General features: G+C 29.0%; 1 protein-coding gene across 2 annotated transcripts; it reads right to left on the bottom strand.

The window, feature by feature from the left end:
- LOC135922981 (G-protein coupled receptor-associated protein LMBRD2-like) lies at positions 1-23,386 on the bottom strand. 2 transcript variants are annotated; one of them, XM_065457550.1, is made up of 13 exons: positions 23,175-23,386; positions 22,714-23,066; positions 17,123-17,290; positions 15,569-15,794; positions 14,120-14,194; positions 9,157-9,281; positions 8,833-9,080; positions 7,780-7,967; positions 7,534-7,667; positions 6,497-6,638; positions 3,850-3,964; positions 3,229-3,462; positions 1-1,783 (listed from the first exon to the last, which is right to left on the bottom strand). In XM_065457550.1, exons 1-13 carry the CDS (start codon positions 23,346-23,348, stop codon positions 1,251-1,253), a joined length of 2,715 nt encoding a protein of 904 aa, XP_065313622.1. In that variant the 5' UTR covers positions 23,349-23,386; the 3' UTR covers positions 1-1,250. The 2 variants fall into 2 exon arrangements, with proteins under 2 accessions (XP_065313622.1, XP_065313623.1); XM_065457551.1 differs by lacking the exons at positions 17,123-17,290; positions 22,714-23,066; positions 23,175-23,386 and adding an exon at positions 16,169-16,290 and having other exon boundaries at positions 3-1,783.
- Positions 23,387-26,653: the final 3,267 nt, after the last annotated feature.

Here is a 26,653-nt window from a genome sequence, read left to right as displayed (position 1 = left end):
TAATGTATCTTCATCGAAATATAAGCCTGGGACAATAACATCGATATTACAAAATATACATAAAAACAAAGGCGTTTTTTTTACGAAGAAAAAAATATCATATATATATAAACTTACATAATAATATGATAAACATGATCATTAATAAAATTAAAAAACATATTACAATAAATAAACGAGGATATCGTTAAAAGTTTGCATTCTATAGCCTCATTTCTCGAGCATTTCTGTCAAGAAGTGTTGAATTACCTTTCCGTCACTTTATGAAACGTCTATCATATTTGTAACGTCACTCTATCACAACTAACTCGAAATAAGAAAAACAAAATATTGGCTAATAATGATGACACGCAAACAAACAAACAATAAAAATGGTAAAAAAATAAAGAGTGAAAAGTAAAGTTAGTCGGTTTTTATTTAGGCCAGGCCCTCGTGATAATGAAATTTTTTTGAAATTTAAAAAACTTGACTTAAATTTAAGATAAGATTTCCAAGAATTTAAGTTTTTTTTCTTTTTTTAAAACAAGAAAATTAATATGATAAAAAATTGTCTACTACAAGTGGTGTGATGATTTAATGAAACACATGTTGACAATTAAATTAAAACCCATCCATTTATATAAATAATTATGTTTGCAAAATTAAAATATAGATAATGAAAAGCATTATTGAAAATTCTTTTTATTTTAATTATATTTTTATAATTTAATAGTCAACAAATGTTTCATCAAATCATCAACAACACTGTAATTAATGTTAAAAGTATATAATAAAGAGCAAATGAATTTGACACCAGGAGACAGGGCTCATGTTAAGATACAAATAATACGAGATTATAAAATATGGGAAAAATAAATAAAAAAATTATAAATAATTATACATTTTTATATTAAATATATATTATATTATCTAAATTTATAAGTTAATTTTTTGTTTAAAGAAGCATTATATAAATTAAATAAATACATGTTTTTCCTAGAGGATTAAAAAAAAAAAAATATTGCAGAGACTAGATTAAAATATACATTTTGCGTGGAGAAAAAAAAAAGAGGAGAGGAAAAATGGGAGGTTTACATAATTGAGGGTTTTTTCAGCTACTTTCCGCATAAAAAAAATTATGAATTCAGTTGTATAGTTTAATGAGTGGCGTACGTCATATAAGTTATTATTTACAATTTATATAAAAAATCATAATTACGCAAAATTTTGCGTTTTGCGTTAAATTAAACGCACCTCTTCTTCTTTCTTTTTTATATGTCTTGAAAAATATTTTTTGGGGCGACTTTGAACCTTAATTTACTGCTATTCGCGGCGTTATCGGCGCTATTCGAACTATTCGGCGTGTCGGCACTGTCGCGGTTATTGTGGCCGAAATTGGCTCTTTCCGCCGGATTGGCAAACTTGTTCTTGAAAGCGGAAAAATTAGAGGACAACATTCCTTTCAATTTGTCGGCATTGCCGCTCTCCAGAATAGTATCCTTGAGTCGACGATACAGGGATGGCTGAGAAGCCTTAGGCAGCAAATCTTCCCTCGACGAATACAACGGAACGTTGCTATAAAAACTATTCTCCCCGTTCGGGCGGGCGATGATCGAGTTTCTGTCGGTAAACGTATCCGAATAATTCTCGTAATTACCGTCTTCTTCTCGGTTAGTCGAAATGCCACCATATTTTTTCCTCAGGATTTCGGTGCTCAACAGATGATTCTTGCTTTTACGATCCGCGCTCTTGTTGCCAGTTAGGTCCTTGTAATCGTGGGTCACTAAATACCGGTTTCTGAATTCTAAAATAAATAAATTATCAAAATAAGATAAATATCCCGAGGAAAATAATGGATTTCAAAAAATAAGTAGATTAAATATTTTATAGAGGTACTGCCTTTAAGCCCTATTTACGATTTACTCGTGATCATATTTCCATTCCCTTAAGAAGCATTCATATTGCGTCTTTAAATTTTTCCGCCTAGTAAAGGCCAGCTAATGATTTTAAAGCACACAGTCGGCACCCAAGTCGACGCAAAGAATTATATTTGAAAGTTAGCGCATTCAATGACAAACATAAATCATGATTCTAACATTTAAATGGATTGGAACAAGAATGCTTAGTTCCCACTGCCTCAATATTCTGCCTTCATCAACGGCAGATAATTTCGTTCCCCGTTTCTTTTAAAATAATCGAGGACCTTTAGCAAAAAAAACCCGATCCGGTACTGAACATCGATAAATTTGTTCTAACACTCCATTAACACTGGTATCCCATTCAAATGATGCCGCCTTAACTCGCGTCTAGAATTTCCAGGAGGCCCAGATGCTGTCGACTTCTTCTTAAATGGGTTCTCATATTCTTTTATCAGTCTTAAAAACCATTACTTTCTAAAAAAAAAAATAGCCATACGACGCTTCAATCTATTTTAGAGTGCGTCCAAACTTACTCATCAATATTCGTAAATCACGAACAAACCAAGGAACTTTCAGAATCCGTTAACATTTTCTTCCGCGTTGTCTTGGAATTAGACTTAAGCATCTTTCGCTCCTTATCATCCAAATCTAGCGGCCTTGGGATTCGGCTCACATCTATAAATAGGATGCTGTTTACATCATTTCCACACTTTCTAATCGACGGCTCAATCTATCTGTCAGAAATTTCACTTTCGAAACCAACAACAAAGAGTAGTATTTAGTGTTGTTAAACGGACTTACCCAATATTTTATCCAAAACAAGACTTCCTGCCATCTATAAGCGAAATCTTCAGGGTCGGTGCAATTTTTTTTCGGCTAAAATATCGGGTCGGACGGTTGGCGATAACGAATAGATCGAATCTACCATCATCCAAAACCTAGGTCCCTCATATTTTATATCAGAAACAATTTAGGATCTTCTCGGATTGGTCTTGAGCTCATTTGTTTTGTGGTGGAACGGATACCCCCCCCCCCCCTTTATTATAAATTTTCCAAAGATCGTAATTCTGGGATTTAACATGTTCAAAGCTTTAAGAGAAAAAGAACTACCGTTTCTGTTAACACTTACGTAAAAGTTCTTTAGGTTCAAACTCAGATGGCAAAAAGCCTAATGCCTCCTTAAAAGTTCCTTTTATGACGATTTACAAATAACGTAACCGATAAAATCCCATCTATATTAAATATTCATTGAATGCGAGGAGAATGAAGGTCTTTTATGAAGGTATCTAGTGAGTACGAAATATACTTATATATATTAAAAAAATGGAACCTCTTTTAAGGAGCAATTTTCCTTCCTCGACCATGGCACCAATCCTCGCTCCCATATCTTTGCCGTCTACATCGTCGTCATCTAAGGCAGCGGTGTTATCGCCACTGTTCTTCCCGATATTGTATTTACCGCCATTTTGAATGGTGCCGTTTTCCACGCGGGTTTTAAGGTTGGAAAGAGCGTAGTATCTATTGAAATCCCCGGTAGTCAGTTTATTATAACCGACCGACCTACCTGTTCATTTACAACAAAAAAAGGGAATTCGATATATAATAATTCGTCACTTTCTGTCAATCAATTTAGAGGTGTCTAATTAGACCTATTCCTGTCCATCCGATTCTTAAATATTCTTGTAAATGCCCCCTTATACCTTCATCCGATTTCGAAATTGGGTTCATAAATTCGAAAAAAATAGTGACAGATTTATGGAACAACCCATCTAACCCCAAAATACATTTTTTGAAATGGGGCATGTTCTAACGAATCCCGGTTACAAGTTTTGGATTCAGATATTTAAAATTGGGGAAACGCGTCCTACAATTATGTTAAAAATTATTTGACGCTTTCTTTAGTGCGTTTTCTTACTTCCTCTGTATATATGGATTAGAAATTGCAATATACCTAATTTTTGTATGAGGTCGAAATAGTTGGCTAAGCAGAGCACGAAGATGAGCATAGGGAAGTAGACGTTAAAGCCCTGACCTATGAATGGTATTAGGTTCAATCGTCCCATCACCTGATTTTATTTTTTGAACCAATTAAAATATAGCTCATTTTTTTTAAAAGCAAATTTTTCGAGAGAACTGCGCAGGCGTATTTATATAAAAATAATTTTATTAACGTTTATGCCAGGTATGGTAGTGAGGTAAATGGGAATCGGTTACTTTCTTTTATTTTGGGGTTCACTTTATTCTATTTTTTTTTATCTAAATAAATATGTATTTTTTTAACTTGAATTTCCACTTTTTGGGTTTTCTTATATTACGACACAAAACAAACTTTTTCCAAACAAAAAAAAAACTGACTTTTTATTTTTCAAAAATCTTTAATAATTATAATAGTCACAAAATAATAATAAACAAATTTTTTTTACAAATAAACAATTCAATAATCACCTCGTTAATAATCGACAAATTTTAAAAAATAAATAAATTAACAATTACATCTACTACAACGATTTTCTATAATTAATTACACTAACATTTAATTGATAGAGTAATAAATTTGGCCAAACTAAGGACCAAATATTACACCTTTTCCTCAAAAAAAATTGGACTCCTCCTCTCTCTCCTCATCCGACAAAAAGAAAGAAAGAAAGTTCTCTTCTCTTCTCTTCTCTTTTCTTCTCTTCTCTGAAAGAAAGAAAGAAAGAAAAGAGTACATTTTGTCGGATGAGGAGGGAGAGGAGTCCAATTTTTTTTGAGGGGAAGGTGTATTTGGTCCTTAGTTTGGAAATATAGAAGATTTTCGAAAAATAAAGTCAGTTTTTTTTTGTTTGGAAAAAATTTGTTTTGTGTCGTAATATAAGACAACCCAAAAAGTGGAAAATCAAGTTTAAAAAAAACATATTTATCTCGTTAAAAAAAAATAGAATAAAGTGAACCCCAAAATAAAAGAAATTAACCGATTCCCGTTCACCTCACATACGTGTAATAAATATTATAATTTTAAACGAGAGAATACTAATACTAGGCTAGTTATATATATATATTACCTTATTCATTACAAACTTAGCAAACATATGTTATCTCCTAGTTACATAAATTACCTTATTCATTACAAACTTAGTAAACATATGTTATCTCCTAGTTACATAAATTACCTTATTCATTACAAACTCAGCAAACATATGTTATCTCCTAGTTATATAAATTACCTTATTCATTACAAACTTAGTAAACATATGTTAACTCCTAGTTATATAAATTACATTATTCATTACAAACTCAGCAAACATATGTTATCTCCTAGTTATATAAATTAATTACCTTATTCATTACAAACTCAGCAAATATAATGTTATCTCCTAGTTATATAAATTACCTTATTCATTACAAACTCAGCAAACATATGTTATCTCCTAGTTATATAAATTACCTTATTCATTACAAACTCAGCAAACATAATGTTATCTCCCATATAAACTAACTTAATTTTACATTTTACGGGAAATAAGATTGCCATCATTTTATTTATTTGTTAACTAAACCGAAATCGAACTCAGCATAACGAGTAAAAATAAATTTACCAATTACTCAAACTAATTTAGGTGTCGTTAAACTATCCGTCTTCAGTCAACTATTAAAACAGTGTAGTTATATTTTTATCCAGAAATATTCTAATCAATCTTCCAAGATGAGACTCAACTTGGAAGCTTTATTGAATTTTTTAGGCTAAAAGCTGGACTCTAAGACACAATAGAGAGGGTCAAAGATAGGTAATCTTACAACACTAACCTAATTAAGCGCGATTCAATTATAACTTCTTCATGTATATAAAGAATTTTCCAGAGTTGTTAACAGATACTTCACTTGTATCTTTTTTATTAGCTCTTATTTTCCTTAACACTTAATCAGACCGACAATTTTTTCCTTAGTTATTTGCTTTGGTGTCTTTTGGCCTTCGCGATCTATAAGAATTTTATGGTATAAGTAAATTCTTTTTTTGTTTTGCTTGGTAATCAAATTTCCCTTTTTTTTTATTCAAAGGTTCGTCAAAAATATAATAATCATTCCCGAATAACACTACAGTTTTTGTACTTCCGGTTTCCGGTTTTAATCGGGTTTCTACCACATTTATTTATATGTCATATTGAAGATCTATTACTAAGCTATTATAATAAAATTCAAATTATTGCTCTAACTCTATCCTCGAGATATTCGAAAAATTAATGATGAAGGTGTCATTTTTCTCGCCCTTTAAACGCTCATATTTTGGCGAGTAAGTGGCGTAAGAAAGTAAAATAATATACCCGGGCCGGGCATGAAAATTATTTTCTAAAAAAATATCCGGGCCGGCCGGGCCGGATATTTTAAAACCAAATATTTGAAATCGCCATTATTCGCTATAAAAATTAAAAAAATAACCTTCATTAATGGCGCATATAAATTTTAGGTTACCATGACAGCCACGCGATGTATTACGTAAAGGCGCGAGCTTATAAACGCCGCGTAGCCATAATAATAAAAAAAAATATCGATTGTTATACGAGACTTATCATCTGTTGGTCAAAAAAAAAATGCGAGAGGTTAGTTAATCGAAATGTTACTTGAATGAAAGCTGTGTCAATCGGCTGACCGTCATCGGGACCTTTCATGTTATCGATGGTACTGGATACCGCGTAACCTTGGTCCATGTGGATCAGACTCAAGAAGTTTAGGCAGAGAGGAGAGGTTAGCCGAGACAAAAGCCTAATAAATTCATTTTTTTAAAAAAAACCAAATAATTTACGTTATAGTAAGTTTATCGTCGACATCAAAAAATGTGTATATAATATATATATATATACATATGTATAGTGGAATATTCTGGAATCTATTAATTTGTCGAATTGTATTCCCTCCCTTGGGTAGATATTAGAGACCAGCAAAAGTCGACCCGGCCCGTACTCGAAAATCGGGTTCGGGCCGGGTCGGGTCTTGGAAAATTATTTTAAATATTTCTAAATTTAATGTAAAATAAAAATATTTGATTTTATTTATAGGAACTAGATGCCATATAACACGAGTCTTTTATTTTGAGTGATTATAAAAATTAAATTCTATACTTAAATATATTCGGGCTCGGTTATTTTTTTTTAAAAAAAATTTCGGGTTGGCCCGATGCAGATCACTAATTACCATTGAATATCAAAGATTTTAATCCCGTGATTTCAAATCCATTTTAAACTAATTCGATTTCCCATATTTATACATTATTTAAAATATTAACCCCCCCAAAAAAAACTACATAACAAAATTGTTCGAGACACGTGAGGAGGAAGGGACTTCTACATGTGCAGGAATACGATTCCAGTTTGCAGAAATATCGAGTTTTTAGTGATTTAATCTTCGAAAATTGTCGTTCCTGTCATAGAAATAACTCTCTTATCCTAAAAATCAGCATTTTCTCGACAATGAACATAAGGGCTTTGAAGATATAACGCAAAGGCGAGAAAACGCTTCCATTTTGATTACTGAAGTTGGTCTACTAATGCGTTGAAAAAAAAATTTCAAAAAAGCATTCTTCAAAGTATTTTTTTTTAAAGGGTTTTTCCATCAATAGAGAAAAATAAATAGAATAAAATAAAGATGCCAAAAATCTTACATTCCGGCAAAGAGCAGGCTGTATTCGTCGGTGTGATGATTCGGTAGCAGGCAATAAAGATCGAAGATTCTGAGCTTGAAAATGGTGAAATAGGCGCAGAGGGAAAGATAGGTCAGGGTCGATATGGACACCACCTTTTATATTTTGCGCGTTTAAAAAAAAATAAATATAAGAATTTTTATAAAATGACCGTCATTTCTTTTTTTTTTTCGATTCTTAAAATATTCCCGTTGTAATATATAATACCTCCACGAGGACATAATTATGAAGATGAGTCTTGGCCAACCGGAAAAAGATGGCGAAAATGGACAAGATGGGAAAGTTTCGCTTGAACATAAACAGCTCGGACCAGATTAGGGCCAACGATAAGAGACAAAAGCTAACCGCCAGCAGCTTGTAGATACAGGGCCTCACGTACAGTCTAACGAGCGTTACTGTAAAAATAAATAAATTTAATAATACAAAAATGATTTATTCATACTCTTTCCGATCAGCATTCGTAATAATGCGTTTGAAAGCGTCGGTTGAATGCAAATCAGCTGGAGCCGCCATTTTGAAACCCATATAATATGCTCCTTGTTACCTCGATTATCAGGCAAATTCTTTAATAAAGTTTGCGTTCGGACATAGCAAATAAATTGGCCTCTCGTTCAATATTTTTAATAATGAATTGGGTAACCAAAATGGCGTCCCCAGCTGTTTTTCATTGACGTACACTTTTACTGAATGCATCGACATTCTAGATATTATTATATGTCATATGGAATAGATATAGTAAAGCGCTATAATAATAGGATAATGTACAATATTATCTATGAAGAAAAAAGGAGAATATGAAAGAAAGTTATACAACGATGGATTTATGTTGGCATATTTAATTTCTTGACACGAAGCAAGTCTTTTACAACAACGAAACAAGAAATTAAACTGCCAATCTTCTGTCAGTATTTGAAAATTGATATAATTTTCTAAAAAACTTCGACAGTATCACGATCGGTCGCATTGGACCTTGGATTTTAAAATTTTATTTCGAACAATTGCCAGATCGTTAAGATTCCAAAATGGCTGATTAGAGTTGGGCAATTGCCAGTGATGAATATTATATATATATACTACAGCTGTTCTTATCTTTTCTTCTCTTCTTTCATTCCATTGTATTTTTTTTCTTCTTCTATTCTTTTGACAAAATTTTAAAATCATCGATTTTCCAACGTATTTGTATTTCTCGATTTTTTAAATAAAATTTCGACTTCTTGAGTGAGTTCTTAAAATTTTATGAAAAGATAAGATAGAAGAAACCTATGGCGCGAGAAAAGCGGAAGTTGAGACATCTTTCCATTCCGGTTACGCGATGGCCGCTCTCCTGGATCGGGCGTTTATGAGCCGACGCGTCGACGTAGGCGTAAAAGTCGGAATCCATTCCGGAGAGGGTGGAATCAAAATTTTTGTCCCCTCTTTGGGCTCGGCTCAAATCTCGCACAGTTTCGAGGATGGATTCCCATTGCATTTGTGTTCGGTAATGATTGGTGAGACCGTTTATGAGTCGCCTAAAGAAATGTATCATTATTGTAGCAAAAATAAGTGTATAAGCGGTTAGCATTTTTCTAGATTTTGATTACTCACTTGTGAATTTTGATGAGAGTTTTAGGGTTGGGTGGATCGAATTCCAGGGCGCTCTGCAATCTAGTCGAATTTTCGGCCTTGTTTCGGGTGGCAGAAAGTATCTTGCTCCGATAATTTTCTGGTAACTTTATCATTATATAAAAAATGTTATTTCAATAAATTATATCATTCATTTTTTTCTAGGGCTGTGCCGATCCACATATTTTTCACCGATCCGATTCGATCCGATATTTTCCGGTGCTTCAAACCCGGTCCGGTATTGAATGTCGGTGCAGCCTTAATTTTTTCTAACCCAGTTTATTTTCAAACTAGTGTCATTTTTTTTTCAAAAAAAGGGAATGGTTTTCATTTAAAAACTTTAAGGAATTTGATTTTTATCGCTTCAAAATACACTGGGAGCCATTTTAAATATTTCAATACGCTTAATAGCTTAAATTGTCTCGAAATTCAAAACGTCAGATTTTGAATGAAGCTCTGTCGTCAAATTGAAAACCTTTCCACATAAAATAATATTTTTTTATAATTTATAAATGTTTTTTTTTAGCCCATCAACAAAATACCGACATATGTGACTTCCTGAATGAGCTTACAATTACAATGAATGCTAATAAATCTAACATTGTTAGAAAGTGCATAGCCGCCTTCAAGAATTGTAGATGATAAATTATATTATACCAGAAAGAAAGAAAGTTATTTCTTTCTAATAGAAATTTTTGTATTTCGTTACTTTCATTTTAATTTTTGCATTTTTTAAAGATTTGATGGCAAACGTATCCATACATTCATTTAAAGACACGTATCATGAAAAATGTGATATTACCAATTAATTATTATCCATTGTCGATAAAGTGGGAGGATAAATGGAGGCAACGAATGAATGGAAACACAGGGAAAACGTGGGAGAAACATTTTGACATCTAAAGGATACTTGTCAAATTGAAATTCTTTAGAAGCTACTACTGTTTTAATCCTTCGTATTCTTTTCCTTCCTTGACACTGAATTTTTAAATGTCCCCACTTTCTACAACGAAAACATTGTCGCATCCGCTTTATATCAAATCGATTCGACAAAATACATTCTTCTTCCTTTTCATCCTCCATCAGTTTCTCCCACGTTATCCTTGTGGCATTCGTTGCCTCCCTTTATCCTCCCACCTTATCGACAATGGATAATAATTAATTGGTAATATCACATTCTTCATGATACGTGTCTTTAAATGAATGTATGATACGTTTGCCATCAAATCTTTAAAAAAAATGCAAAAATAAATATACATCTCCCCCCCCCCTCTATGTATAAATTATTCTACTCTAATTTTTGTTTGATCATGGTGACGAATACCCTCCGTTCCATTTTCAAATTTTATACGATTTAATTTTTTTCCTAAAATTTTCTATTACTATCCCTCTTTCCCAAAATTATATCCTTATTATTATAACATCTAGCCCGTACCATTTGACCCCATATGATATAATGTACAATCGATTTCCTTTGATAAAACCTCTATATCACATCTTGGTTTTATAAGATCCAGCAATACTTTCGTCCTTCTTCCCTCTGTCCTGCTTTAATTGTGTCATCTTGATAAATATATAAATATAAAATTAATTTATTCATAAACTAAACCTTTTCTTGTAACATAATGTTTTATGTTACAAATATTTGGTCGGGTTTTTACCTATTTCCCACTAGCACTTATTAGCTCTACATCGCCTAAATATTATAAATATTTTGTTGTTAAAAATCCTAATTTTTACTTTTGTCGATCCCAACTATCGTAAAAGGACCCAGCCAAGGCCGTGTCATTTTTCCACCCTTCCTATCAGCTCGACGGCTGTTCCAGATAAGCACCTTATCATTGATTTTATAGGGAGTATTTTTCCCAGTATTGCGGGTACTGTAATCCCTCTGCTGCTTAAGCTGGGCTAAATTTATATTGCCTATGGCAATATTATGTATGTCTTGCATCTTGCAAACAACACTTTCTAAAGTGTATTAAAGATGATCAATTGACTTGGACAGATGCCCTGCCTGGCATATTATTTGCCTATAACACATATGATCATGAATCTTCGAAATTCACGCCCTTTGAGCTGATGTATGGTAGAAAAGCAATACAAGCTTGTGGGGCATAATAAACCAATTATAAATCATATACTATATATTTTGTACTTAATTATATTTAAGGATGATGAAGATTATGACATAGATCCATATAATGTTGAGGAGATAGATAGGGAAAAACATTTTCAAAGTGTTGTTTGCAAGATTCAAGACATACATAATATTGCCATAGGCAATATTAATTTAGCCCAGCTTAAGCAGCAGAGGGATTACAGTACCCGCAATACTGGGAAAAATACTCCCTATAAAATCAATGATAAGGTGCTTATCTGGAACAGCCGTCGAGCTGATAGGAAGGGTGGAAAAATGACACGGCTTTGGCTGGGTCCTTTTACAATAGTTGGGATTGACAAAAGTATAAATTATGATTTTTAACAACAAAATATTTATAATATTTAGGCAATGTAGAGCTAATAAGTGCTAGTGGGAAACAGGTAAAAACCCGACCAAATATTTGTAACATAAAACATTATGTTACAAGAAAAGGTATAGTTTATAAATAAATTAATTTTATATTTATATACTTATCAAGATGACACAATTAAAGCAGGACAGAAAAAAAGGTTAAAACTTTTAAAAATTTATTAAATAACTTTTAAACAGTTCCCAGGTTACCAAGTATAAAGTTTTATTCTTCTACCATTAAAAATGTATACAGTTGACTTAATTATTAAATAATATTCCTTTTTTAGATGATGAAGAAAATTTTCAAGAACCAGCAATTAAAAATGTACAGCTTAATTCGGAAGAAAATCATATGAAGGGTAATATTTTAATATTTAATCTTTTTTAAAATGTCTAGTTTTGAAATTACTAAATACGATAGTTGGAGAGGATTATAATTGTCAAAACAAAAAAGGTATAATAAAAAAAATATATTTAATATACATATTTTTTAGATGATGGAGTTAAAACAATCAGTGAAGCATTGAAAATGCTAAAGCCTGATGAGCATCGACCTCATAGTAATATTTTTAAGAATTGATAAAATTGATTTTTTAGTATAATAGTTGTCCCGCCTCACAATTTGAAGATGGTAGATTGCGAAGTGGGCATGCAAAATAAGAAAGGTAAAAATTTGTATAATTAGTAGATTAATACATATTTTTTTGGATGGTGAAATTATATTAGATAGTGTAATTTCTAAGAAAGAGGTTTTTCTGCCTACTAACAGAAATTGGAAAATAATATCATTCTGAACGCTTTCATTTTGCGATCAAGAAAAGATATCTAAAAATATGATAAGGGTGTGATTGGAAATGATTATTCTACCGAACGGATTATTGGTGATGGAAATTGTCTCTTCAGGTATTTTTATTTACAATAATATAAATTATTGTTAATCATTTATTGTAGACGTATAAGAAAAGAGGTTTATGATGACGAATGCCATTATAATTTTCTGAGACAGCAATTCTGTCTCTTTATGAGAAGCAAAGATATTGTTGAACAGACGGAGGGGTTTTTGGGAGATACCGTTGATGTATATTTGGAGAGAACGGGCATGGCCCTAAATGCAACTTATGGAACAGGGGTGGAGATAGTTGCTATGGCAACTATGCTTCAGACAAATATTGTTATTCATACTATTTATAAATGGGCTTATTATACCCCAATAAAAATATTACATAATATCAAAAAATTTAATGTAAATATATATTTAAGAAATAAATTTTTATTTAATCTTATTTATATCGCGTATTTTATTCACATCATATATATGTATTCATATCGCGTATTTTAATCACAACATATATCTTAATTATATTGTGTATCTTATTTATATCGCGTGTCTTATTTATATCATATTTTTTTAAATAAGTTTTGACCTTTTTAAGTCATAAATAAATAAATTTTGCAGGGAGAATAAAAATTGTCATAAATGTCAAATAAGTTTATAATTTTTATGATGATGTTAATATCACTATATTTATTATATTTAATCATTAAAAAGTAGTCAAAAATGTCAATTTCCTTAACTAAATGATTAATTTTTATAAGGAGCAAAACAATAGTGATGTTAAAAGTTACTTTTGAAACATAACTAGTTACAGTTACTAGTTACATTGGCAAAAACATTTTTACAAAAGTAACTTGTTATTAGTTACAGTTATTTTCAAAAGTAACTAGTTACTTACTTTATACATCATTCATATGCGTATTATTTATTTATTGAATGCATTTATTTAATATAAAATAAATTAGGATAAACAAAGTATAATCAGTTATTTAAAATAATATACAATTTATTTATATAAAAAAATATCGCAAAATTGAATATTTACATCGAATATAAAAATATATATTGAAAAAAAAACATTTATTTTTCATAAAAATTAGAATCTAATAAATGTTTATTTGCTTTTAACAACAAATTAATTTCAAAGTTATTATCTAGGAGACGTGCTCGTTTATCTCCAAAAATGAGCTTATTTTCCCTGGGTATATTTTAAAAAAAATTAAAATGCGGTCCAGGCCCGGGGCAAGTCGAACTGGTCCAGTCCCTACAGATCTCTGGTATAAATATTAAATATCGTTTTATAAATAGTTTCGAAAATTTTTTCATATATATATATCTTGGAGATGTCATTAGACCAGACAGGAAGAAGCCAGATATATTTTTAGACCGGAAAAACCCGCATATTTATGGGACTTTTCGGGAGGTTGAATCAACATCGATAATGTGGACCAAACAATAACGGTCCGTTTTAACTGACCGGTTACAACGACTTTTGACACCGCCTTTTATTTATTACTTACACACTTTAATATTGATGCTAAATAACAAAAAATAAAATACATATGCATATAAATAGTTTCTAAAAAAAAATATATAACTTTCTCGATCAGAATTTCTATCTTAGGTCTTATGGGATGAGATTCAGGAACGGTCATCGACAATTGCTCTATTTCCTTTAAAAAAAAAATGTATATTTGATTGATAATAATTGTATCGTTTAAAATTACCAATAAGTAACTTAAAATTCAATTTCGAGATCCGATGTGGAATCTTACCTCATAAATTTATTTCTGTGAAGGTATCGTACCATTTCATTCAATAACGGAAGTGGAAGGAACAAGAAGACCCAGTGGGCGAAGACCAATAACAAGATTGATGAAAGTGCCAGATAATGACACGAAAAAGTGAGATCTGATCTAGGGGCGATACCCAGAACCGAGGAAAATGGAGAATGGCGATTTAAAAAAAAGTGCCATTAAACAAAAGCAAAGAACAAATATATAATATATCAGAGTCCTACAGGACCTGCCAAATCGAGGTTTTAACATGTCAAGAAATAAAAATATAGGCTCGGCCAAGTGGTTCGAACAAAAAAAATTAATGTTATATTTCCTTCCTATTAACCTTAATATTAAAACAGCTGACATAAAATAAAACGTAAATTTTCCCCTGACCCACCATTTAAAAAATTAGGGGGTGCGGGCTAGGGGGTCTGGGTTTCAATAATCTTTTGGGGGTCAAAAAATTTCGATTTCGCGGGTGGTTTTGTCCAAATTCGATTATAAATGGGACAGTTATAGCTATTGATCCAAACTATATAAGTCTGTTCTGCTCATTTTGCCCCCCCCCCCAAAAATAATTTAAAGTTCCGCGCCCATTGTTCTTAAAAATAGAAAAACCCGCCAAGGCCCGTTCGGAGAGTTGCGAGCGAGCTAAAAAAAATCTCGCGTATCGCGGACCTCTAACCTACACACCTCGCGAAAGAAAGGAATTTTAAAATATTGTTATTTACGTGTAATAAATAAATTGTAAATAGTTCCTAATTCTGATATAACATTTGGAATGTCAATCAGAGAGAACCGAGGATGAGGATGATTAGATGGAATGCGCGGGGAATCTCTGAGAGAGAAAAACTAGCAAGGAATTGCGAGCAAGATTGGGTAAATAGAAATGATCGGAGAGGTAAGCGACGAAATTTGAGCATGTGGATCGTATGAAAAAAGAGGACTGGGCAAAGAGATGCACCTTGATGGAAGTAGGAGGAACAAGACCTAGAGGAAGGCCCAAGATGACGTAGACAAATGTGTTAGCGGCGGAATATGAGAAACATGAATCTTACAAATATTGATGCTCAGGACCGTCAAAAATGGAAAAGAAAAATTAGAGGGAAAACAGGCCTACCTGGGTAAACCTGGAAATCGCCATAAAGCGGAGAAGAATCAGTTGGCAGGACATGGTTAGAATGAAAAAAAAAAGATTAAAGAATGGAAAAAAATGAAAAAGTTGGGAAAAAAATGGGGATAGGTAAAGGGGGAATATAAATTTACTTCTATGATTTCCTCCAAACTTTCTTGGCTTTCCTGTTTGAGGGGGTAAACAATGGCCGCCTTGTAGAAGCATCTCATGAGTTTTGAGTTGGCCGCGCCCCCTACAAACGCGGAATAATACCAGACTCCCCGGGGAACTTGAATCAGACCGTAACCCAGTAGGAGAACGAGTAAGATGAGACCCCACGTGTTACTAGCGGAAGATATTATTAGCAGGAGTTTGGTTCTGATAGGAGAGGGGGGGGGGGAGAATTATATTAATATATTCCTTATAATCCAAAATTATCGTTATTGTTTGAAAAATATTAATTACGATATTCCTTGCCTTGCATAGAAAAAAAACATGACATTTATAATCAAAAACTATTTAATCCGTATATCTAAATTAGTCGTTATTCTTCGAAAATTAATAGGGCTAAAATTGAAAAAGTGAATGATATAAGTTAGGGTTTAATGGGTTTGTTAAATAATAGTTTCAATAAATCTAGTTCAGTCTATAATGTAAACGAAAGCTTCATTTGAAACGTTAAAAATTTTTGATAAGGATTTTAATAAATTTTTCTTTAAATCATAAAAAGAATAAATGGCGATATCATTTACTTTTTGATAAATAATTGAATAGTGGTTAATAAATTATATAAGAATAGACGGTGCTAAATGTAGCACTTCATATATAAATGGAAGAAATATTTCTGGGCATAAATTGAAAGATTAAAAGTAAAATTAGGTGAGGCTAACCAAAAGAAAATTATCGTCTGCCATATGATAATTGTAAATCTTAATAATTTGATATACATAATTGAAATTTATAATTTATTAATAAATGCTGTCAGATATGATGTGGAAGATTAATCTTATCCGGAAAAAATATTCTAAATAGGATTATCATATGTGGAATGGAACCATTCAAATAATATATTTAAAAAAAATTTTTTGTAAGTGTAATTAGATTAGGATCAATAAAAGCCAAAAAAATTTAAAGGCCATCTTGCATGACATTACTGTAATATTTTATATAAAATATAATGTTTATATATAATTTATTAAAATATAATGTTTATATATAATTTATTAAAAAATAATTTATATAAATAAAAATTATATTTTTTTAATAATTGTTTAACGATTTTAAAATTTTAAAATTAAATATACATTCGATTAGAACTAAGAGTTGAATTAATTTTTTTAAAATTTGCATAATTGATAAGGTCGTAAGCCGTGAAAATATTCTATTTGATCTTACGTGAGTATTACCAAAAAGATTAAACTGCCTCAAAATCATTTATTATAACAATTACTCTTCCCAGCCTGATATGTAGATATCAAAAGTACAATTAGTTTGCGTAGCCTACATGCAACGAACCAATGAAATAAAACTATATTTTAATAGTTATGGAGTCTGTACAAAAGCTAATTATTTAATATACATCAAAATCATATAGAAATACATTAAAACAACACCCATTTTTAAAAACCGTGTTTTGAAGGGGTGGGGGGGGGGTATATATAGATAGAACCATCTAACTTTAAATAATCGAGCAAAATATTAATTACGAGTCGATATGCAGGTTCGGTTTCAATGCCACGTAGATAGAGATGAGCACGAAAATTACGATATAAGTCCCGTACCAGACGACGTTTTCGTACAGAGCCATCTTCAATTTCCCGAATACCGTGAAATTACCCGCCTTGGAATAGCTTTGCATCATGGGAATTATCAACCTGTATCGTCCATTTTATTTTTATAAACACATTTTTTTTAAAAAAATCGTTTGTGATGAAAAATTGATTGACGTATTACAAATCTTTTGGGAAAATGGACGATATTTAATCGTAAGATTTTTCTTTTACAAAGATTTTTAGAGGTCGGTCTAATGATCCGGAAAAATCTTCAGCCCAGCCCTCCGTTCCAGTGTAGGATCGTAAAATCACTACCCATAGATCACGACGGTTTAATATAATTTTTACATATTTTAACAATGTTTATTTTCAATTTTCATGTTATATTTTTCAAGGATATTCTTAGTACAACAATACCGACAATTTGTATATTAAAATTCCTTTATCTTATTTTCCTAAATATCGCCTTTTTATTTCATATTAAAAATATTAGGGATGTAACCGATATTTTTTATCGGGTCGGATCGAATCGGGCCGATATTTCATACATTTTAAAAGATCCGATAAAAAAATGGCGTTTTTAACAAAAATAAAATATTATCAAATTTAAATTCATTTTTATGTTCAATTTTTTAATTAATAATTAATTAATTAATAAACATTCTGCAATATTGTTATTTTTTAGCGCATTCTGTTTATACGAGTGTAAGATAATCTCTTCAGAATCTTTTTTTAGTGAAATTGACAGTCCACATCCCCGCAGACTGACCTCTGAATTGGAAATCTTGGTATTTCTAAAAAGAAATCTTCGATATATTAATTTTAATATATTAATTTCAAATTTCATAATATATTGGTTTATTACTTTACTATGATAAATATTATTAATTATTATATACTTTTAGAATTGCAATTGAAATTGAATATAAACTATATAACTGATCAGATCATTATAATATATTTGAATGACAATATGTTATGGTGTAAGATAGATTATAGATGTTATACTAAATAAAAAGTATATTAATATCTTTAAAGAATACAAAATTAGATATGATATCGGATAGGTAATCGGCTGATATCAATTTAATATCGGATCAAATCTGCCTCAAAAAAGTGGTATCGGTACACCCCTAAAAAATATAAAGATTAAATGAATTAAGGCAAAAAATATCTGTAATCAATTTATTTTATAAATTTACCAAACCATTTGAAAAACAGTTAATACTCTCACATTACATTCTTATTTTTAAAAAATATTCAGGAACCAAAAAATCTTTTACTGCCCTTAAAAAGATTGGAAATAAAAATATGGAATTGGGTTAATTTTTTTAATAAACATGAGAGAAAATTTGAAATTTAAGATTTTCACTGCACATTCTTATTTGTTTAGGGCTGTGCAGATATTAAATATCGGATCGGATCGGCACCGATATTTATTTACAGAAGTATCGGATCGGATCGGACCTGGAAAAACCGATCCGGTCCAATCATTTTACTTTTCTTTTTTCTTTTGGTTATTTTATATATATTTATTTTACATTAATAATATTTTCTAAATATTTATTGTTTTTAAAATTAGATTTTATAGTATTTAAAAAGTTTTTTTTTAAAATAAAAATAGAAAAGAACACCCAAAGTTTATATTTATTTTAAATCTTTTTAAATAATTAACGCCAATTTTATTATTATTTGTACTTTTAAATAAAAGAATTTTTTTTTAAAAATATGGTATCTGAATTATGGAAATATTTTACAAAAGAACAAAGATAATTTTGCAAGATGCGTTATCTGCGGAATTCTAATTTCAGGGGGAGGAATAATGAAAAATTTAATTAATACTACCTATAACCGTAAACATTTTTTTAAATTATTGTAGAAATTTTTAAAAAAATTAAATTAAATGCATAATTCGATTTTTTTGCATAAAAAATGGTTCAAAGGAAGGGGGGGGGAAGGTAAAATCATAAATATCGGATCGGTTTTGAACCAATTTCGGATCGGATCGGTTTTGAACCAATTTCGGATCGGATCGGTTTTGAACCAATTTCGGATCGGATCGATGCAAAATATGCGGATCGGCACAGCCTTAGTAAAATATAAATCAATTATAAAGTTAATCGTTTAAAAGTGAATGCATCTAATTTCATCTTCGACGAAGATTTGTTAAGGTGAGAATAAAAATTTGGGAAAATCATATTATAAAATATTGGTTCAAAGTGAAGTAGATTGATTCAACATGCTGATAAAGGTGGAATTCGATACTTTAAAAAAAAATGTCGGCATTTATTTCCAAGTTTTAAAAAAAAATGATACTTATTTTTAAAACAAGTTTTTAAAAATGATACTTATTTTTAAAACAAGTTTTTAAAAATAATTATGGCAAGTAAAAATAATAATATAAGAATGTTTATTTTAAAAATGGTCAACTCAATAATTTAGCCAGTATAGCCTCCTAGGCCTCGAGATATTGACAAAATATGTCAAGAAAAATCTTAGGGTTTGGGTAATATTTTTCTTGATAAAATTTTGAGTTAGTTGTTTTCAAGAATCGGCACAAAACAGGCTGATTGACATCCCTGATAAACATGTAAGGTTTAGGTTGTACGACAAATCATTTTTATTACTGCAATTCTTAATAATCTTAATTTTATGACCTTTATATACTTTTCTAACTTTGTTTTTTATTACTTCTTTTACCTTTTAATTTGGCTTAAAACAATATAGAAAACTATTTTTATTGAAAAGATTCTTTTATTTTTTTTAAAAAAAAACTAAAATACAATATAATATAATACCTATATAATATTATATAATACTAATAAAAACTTTTATTTATTTTTTTTACATAATATACAAATAAAAATAGACACTACATTTTTTTAATATTAATAAAAATAAATAATTACATACACTACATTTTTTTAATATTAATAAAAATAAATAATTACATAATTAGTTTTGTTAAAAACGGTTGCCAGAAAAATATTGCCTAGGCCTGGAATTTCGATAATATGTGTTTAGACCTTTGTTCCTTATGTGCCGTATTCGTTGGTATCACTCCCATTTCTCTGTTTGCTGGAAACGTTCTGGGCGGTCCATTTGAAGTCCATCTACTGATCCCATTCATAACGGAAGACTGTTGATTTCTTACACTTGGACTCTCTGGCTTTGTGACCATTCCCCCACTACAAATAAGGCAAGTCAAATTGAATACCTGTATCCCAGAACCTCGCATTACATGAATAGTTGACTTGAGGTACCAGCATTTGGCATAGACATCATATAATTAGAAGGTCGAAAGGACACAGGCATTCCTTCTCCAATTTATTGATGGATCCAATTGTTATGCCACTGATCCACTAATTGATTTGACATGTCGAGTGAATTAATTTGGATCGATCTATTATTACACTTCATGTAAAATGTATCCATTTAATTTATTTTTCTTTTAAAATTAAACTTTATAATATTTAATATATTTATTTTTTTAAAACAAACTTTAATAACACATTTCCCTAAATAGCATAATACCCCCTTTTGTATAAAGAATCCACTACACAAAACAACATTATTATCTTCATTTTATTATTATATTTCCAAATAAGGTGGACTTCAGATGGACAGCCGAGAAGGATTCTCGGCAAATAGAGGAATGGGGGTGATGCCAATGAATACGGCACCTAGATATATGAACATGATGACGATTCCAAATAATACGATACAATCCAAAACTTGTCCCGATATGAGTCAAGAGAGATGGAAAAAATTTCTATTAATTCAAGTATAGTGAGGATTCTAAATGGAATTATGTCGGTGACAGAAGGAGGAATGCCAAGTAAAATGGAGGACGTATTAATAAATGCTCCTTAGTAAAAAAAAAAATTTGGGCTTGTATAATTTTAGTTTTGAATTAATATTTAATTAATTAGCAATGATTTTATTTTAAAAAATATATATATATGTAATTAATTTATGTATTGTTTATGTTATGTAATCATTTATTTTTATTATTATTATAAAATGTAGTGTTCATTTTTATTGTATATATTATAAAAAATAAAAATATATAAAAGTTTTTATTAGTATTATATTATATAGTATTTGTATTGTATTTTAGTTTTTTTTAAAAAAATAAAAGAATCTTTTCAATAAAATGGTGTCTATATTATTTTAAGATAATTAAAAGGTAAAAGAAGTAATAAAAACAAAGTTAGAAAGTATATAATCAATTCAGGAACATATATAAAAAGTAAGGTCATAAAATTTTATAGTTAAATAATTTTATTTGCAAACAAAATTAAAAAATATGAAAATAATTTCCATCAAATCTACACAACACTATATATCCTTCACTCTAATTATCCCAGGCAATATAAGAAATTAAGTGTTAAAATTTGTTTATCTAAGATCCATAGTAGCGCTATAAATTTTCAAGATTAAAAGTGGCGGGCCAAAAAAACCTAATTCTTAATTATGTAAGTTGGAATGGCCCCTGCAAAATTGATGAGAATTCATAGTTCATGAGAATGTATATTTTATCTATGCCTGTTATAGTGAAGGTCAAGGGTCTGATCCTATTGGTCTTAGACCGGGATTGGACCAGTCTTTTTATTTTTTAAGGTCCAGACCACAGTCCGGACCTGTCTTTTATTATTGTTTAAGTTTGCTTTACTATACAATAAAAAAAAAATTTATATTTTATTTTATGATATTTTTCTAGAGGAGTTATTTTAGATTTTGTTAATTTTTATTTTACTATATGAAAACCATAAGTTTGTCCAAAAAACATTTTACTTTATAGTCCCAATATAAAACATAGAATATGTGTTCACTGCAGTACCAAATTTAATGTATCGTCAGCAACTAATAATTGTTTATATTTTAATCAATAAATTAATCAAAATAAGCAGTAATATTATTTAAATATAGTTCTATTTTTTTTAAAGAAACTGTCTGTATAATTTATTGTAAAAATTACTTAACCTTATTCTTAATAAAATAATTAGGTACCTTAAGCAGACATCTGATAAAACATAAAATATATATTTCTAATGATAAAAATGAAAATATCTCAAAAAACATTATCTACTCTTAATTTTAATATGCCCTCCACAAGCACAAAATCATTTTCTTCAATACCATTGGATAAATTTTATTGTTTATATAATACCCTTATATTTAATAATATGATAAAACAAATCAAATTAGGTTAAAAAAATATGTTTTTTAAACAAATAAAAAGACCAGTCCAGAATCGGTCTTTTTATTTAGGACCACGGTCTGGATCAATCTTTTTCTTAAGGACCATGGTCTGGTCTGATGGTATTGGTTGTCTGGACCAAAGACCGGACCGTGACCTTCACTAGTCTGTTAGAAGCAAGAGAATTAAAATATAACTTAGTAATTGTAGAAAAAAATCAATGGATAATGGTTTAAATAATTTAATTATAAATACAATAAGTATTTTTAAGATATTATATGTATTTAAAATATGTTCATATTTTTTTATAATGTTAATTTACCATGTTAAGACTTGTGATGCCCAATAAACTATTCTCCAAAGGCAAATTAGAACATTTCTATTAATAAAATTCCATGGTTTTTCACATGTTTTGACATCATTCAAATTTAAAGTTATATTATCCCCAATTAGATTATTTGAGAGATTAACATAAGGTATATCATATGTTATTGAAATATTCGATAATAATGGATACATAAATGTATTATAAAAATTTGATAGATTCATATTATTTGTAGAGGTTATATTCGATAAAAGATGCAATTCATCTGGAAGATCATGGCTGATCCTATATTTGCTGTAATCTTGAATAATAGAATTATTAAGTCTGGCTAAACATTGATAGTATGATGTCTATTTAAAATATTAATATTTAAAAAAATGTAAATATAATGAATAGAAAAAAAATATGGCAAAAAACTTAAAATAAAGAATATATTATGATTGGTAATCAAAATTTACCATTGATACATCCAATGGAAGAATGGATATAATGATGAAAGAAAAATACCAAGCTAAAAGAGTAGCTAATGTAACAGCAATTCTTTGTCTTTTCCAATTTCCATACTTATTTAGAATGTAAAGAGTTAAGAAGAGTAGAAGAAGGATTTCTCCAAATAATATAATTAATGCCATCTTACCATTTGAGAAATTATATAAAATTAAAGATTTGCTAAAATCATAAAGATAATCTTGTCATATATTGACTTCTTAAACATTGATAGACGGAATTTTGTATTATACTTTTTTTTAACATTTTCATTTTTTCATGACATTAGAACTATTGTTTTTTAATGTCCTTTAAACTAGATTCTTCTTTACATACCTGATCAATTATTTAGTTATTTAATAGTTGTCCAATCTATTTTGGCAATAATATGAATATTACTGTGTTTCAAACGAAGTGGATAGGGCAATGATATATATCATTGGGATAGGGAGAATTTATTTATGAATTAAATTCAATCTAATTTAGTGTCAGGCTTATGTTAGAGTCGAGTTTATGATATACATCCACAGGCTCGTGATTAGAGTCATGTAAGGAATTTCGGTCTAGCTCGTGATTTAAACCAAGACATGTGATTTGGAGCTACATGCTATTGAAGATAATTGAGGGGAACCCTGATTAAATATTATATTATATTTTATTATATGAAATAAATCTATTTGTAAAACTTTATCAAAAAATCAATTTTTAATTTTTTTAAAAAACGAAATGGATATAATAATATGTTAATTTTTGAAAAAAATGAATATATTTTTAAACTAAAAAAATTTAACTAATAAATAATTTCTTTTAAAATATCTTCCAATTCCAATCGTAAGCCTTTAAAAAATATATTAATCCCTCCCCCCCCCAAACGAATGTAGATACTTAGGCATAATGATGGTTGGGAAAATTATAAAATTTATTCTCAGTTTGAACTCTTAAAGAATGCCAAAATGCTAAATTCAAAATAATTTGAGCGATAAAGCATGTTTAGATTTATGATTTTTAGAGAGCCGGTTGTTAAAAATTTTATGTCCTCACTCCGTGTGAAATAATCCTTCTAAGAGAATAAAATGATGTGATTGCATGTAGTGTTGCGTAATCGGCTAATTTTAGCCGACTAAAAACGGCTTAGCTGAGATTTTAGGTGGAAAAATCGGCTAAGCCTAATTAGGTATAGCCTAAAAATCGGCTAAACCTAATTAGGCTAAGCCTAAAAATCGGCTAAGCCAAAAAATCGGCTAAGCCAAAAAATCGGCTAAGCCAAAAAATCGGCTAAGCCAAAAAATCGGCTAAGCCAAAAAATCGGCTAAGCCAAAAAATCGGCTAAGCCAAAAAATCGGCTAAGCCAAAAAATCGGCTAAGCCAAAAAATCGGCTAAGCCAAAAAATCGGCTAAGCCAAAAAATTGGCTAAGCCAAAATTGGCTGCTAAAAATCGGCTAAGCCTAAAAATTGGCTAAAATAAATTAGTCAAAATTCTGCATCGATGCTTAGCATTAATTATTATTTATTTATTTTAGTGAAATAATTTATTTTATTATTATCAACAAATAAACATGATATGATATAATATTTTTTATTTATATTATTATATTTTGAAATGAAAATAAATTTATTTATTTGATGTTTTTTTAATAAAAAAAATGCTGCTATATTGTAAAAATGTAATATTCTTTATAATATAATTTATTAGTGATTTTCACAATCTTCTTTGTAAATACATCTTTTATTGAGGAATTATATTGTAAATTTTATTAGATAAATAAACAATCTTTTAGGTGAAATCTTTTATCATTTTTTTAAAATTATCTGGATTTTATGAAACTTTTTTGATGTTATTTTATATGATCTTTTTAAGGATAATATTTTAATGTGACAATTGTCATAATCGTTCTTTTATAAGTTTTTTGAATTTTTTTGAAGAAAGTATGTTAAAATAAGTATTAATAACATGTGTAAATACAAATTTAGTGAAGATGTACCAATGAAAAGTGACAATTGTCATAATCGTTATTTTTAAAGTTTTTCGAATTTTTTTGACGAAAATATGTTAAAATAAGAATTAATAACATGTGTAAATATAAATTTAGTGAAGATGTACCAATGAAAAGTGACAATTGTCATAATGGTTAATTTTAAAGTTTTTTGAATTTTTTTGACGTTTTCTATAGTACATCTTCACTAAATTTTTATTTAAACATGTTATTATTACTCATTTTAACATATTTTCGTCAACAAAAATAAAAAAACTTAAAAAATAATGATTATGACAATTGTCGCTTATCTAGAGTACATCTTCACTAAATTTTTATTTAAACATGTTATATATACATATTTTAAAATATTTTCGTCAAAAAAATTCAAAAAATTTTAAGAATAACGATTATGACAATTGTCACTTTTCATTGGTACATCTTCACTAAATTTATATTTACACATGTTATTAATACTTATTTTAACATATTTTCGTCAAAAAAATTCAAAAAATTTTAAAAATAACGAATATGACAATTGTCACTTTTTATTGTCTTCACTAAATTTATATTTACACATGTATTAATACTTATTTTAACATATTTTCGTCAAAAAATCAAAAAACTTTAAAAATAACCATTTTGACAATGTCAATTTTCTATGGTACATCTTCACTAAATTTTATTTAAACATGTTATCAATACTTATTTTAACATATTTTCTTCAAAAAAATTCCAAAAACTTATAAAATAACGATTATGACAATTGTCACTTTTCTATGGTACATCTTCATTAAATTTTTATTTAAACATGTTTTTAATACTTATTTTAACATATTTTCTTCAAAAAAATTCCAAAAACTTATAAAATAACGATTATGACAATTGTCGCTTATCTATGGTACATCTTCACTAAATTTTTATTTAAACATGTTATTAATACTTATTTTAACATATTGTCGTCAAAAAAATTCAAAAAACTTTAAAAATAACGATTATGACAATTGTCACTTTTCTTTGGTACAACTTCACTAAATTTATATTTACACATGTTATTAATACTTATTTTAACCTATTTTCTTCAAAAAAATTCAAAAAACTTATAAAATAACGATTATGACAATTGTCACATTAAAATATTATCCTTAAAAAGATCATATAAAATCATCAAAAAAGTTTCATAAAATCCACCTCATTTAATATAAAATAGATAATTTTAAAAAAATGATAAAAAAATTATAAAAGATTTCACCTAAAAGATTGTTTATTTATCTAATAAAATTTACAATATAATTCCTCAATAAAAGATGTATTTATAAAGAAGATTGTGAAAATCACTAATAAATTATATTAAAAAGAATATTACAATTTTACAATATAGCAGCATATTATTTTTTTTATTAAAATAACATCAAATAAATAAATTTATTTTCATTTCAAAATATAATAATATAAATAAAAAATATTAAATCATATC

Source organism: Gordionus sp. m RMFG-2023, chromosome 1 (genome assembly GCF_954871325.1).
Source record: "Gordionus sp. m RMFG-2023 chromosome 1, tfGorSpeb1-WG-v2, whole genome shotgun sequence".
Lineage (NCBI taxonomy): Eukaryota > Metazoa > Nematomorpha > Gordioida > Chordodea > Parachordodidae > Gordionus > Gordionus sp. m RMFG-2023.
The sequence above is the reverse complement of the archived record's forward strand: the minus strand, read 5'-3'. Positions and strand labels throughout refer to the sequence as shown.

What these genes read in the sequence shown, in the direction of transcription:
- LOC135922981 (XM_065457550.1), bottom strand. Translation starts at nt 23,348, where the DNA reads ATGGCATTAATTATATTATTTGGAGAAATCCTTCTTCTACTCTTCTTA. An exon ending in GCATCACAAGTCTTAACATG is followed by an intron (nt 17,291 to 22,713) that starts GTAAATTAACAT and finishes TGGACGATACAG; the next exon opens with GTTGATAATTCCCATGATGC. An exon ending in CGACCTCATACAAAAATTAG is followed by an intron (nt 3,463 to 3,849) that starts GTATATTGCAAT and finishes GTAAATGAACAG; the next exon opens with GTAGGTCGGTCGGTTATAAT.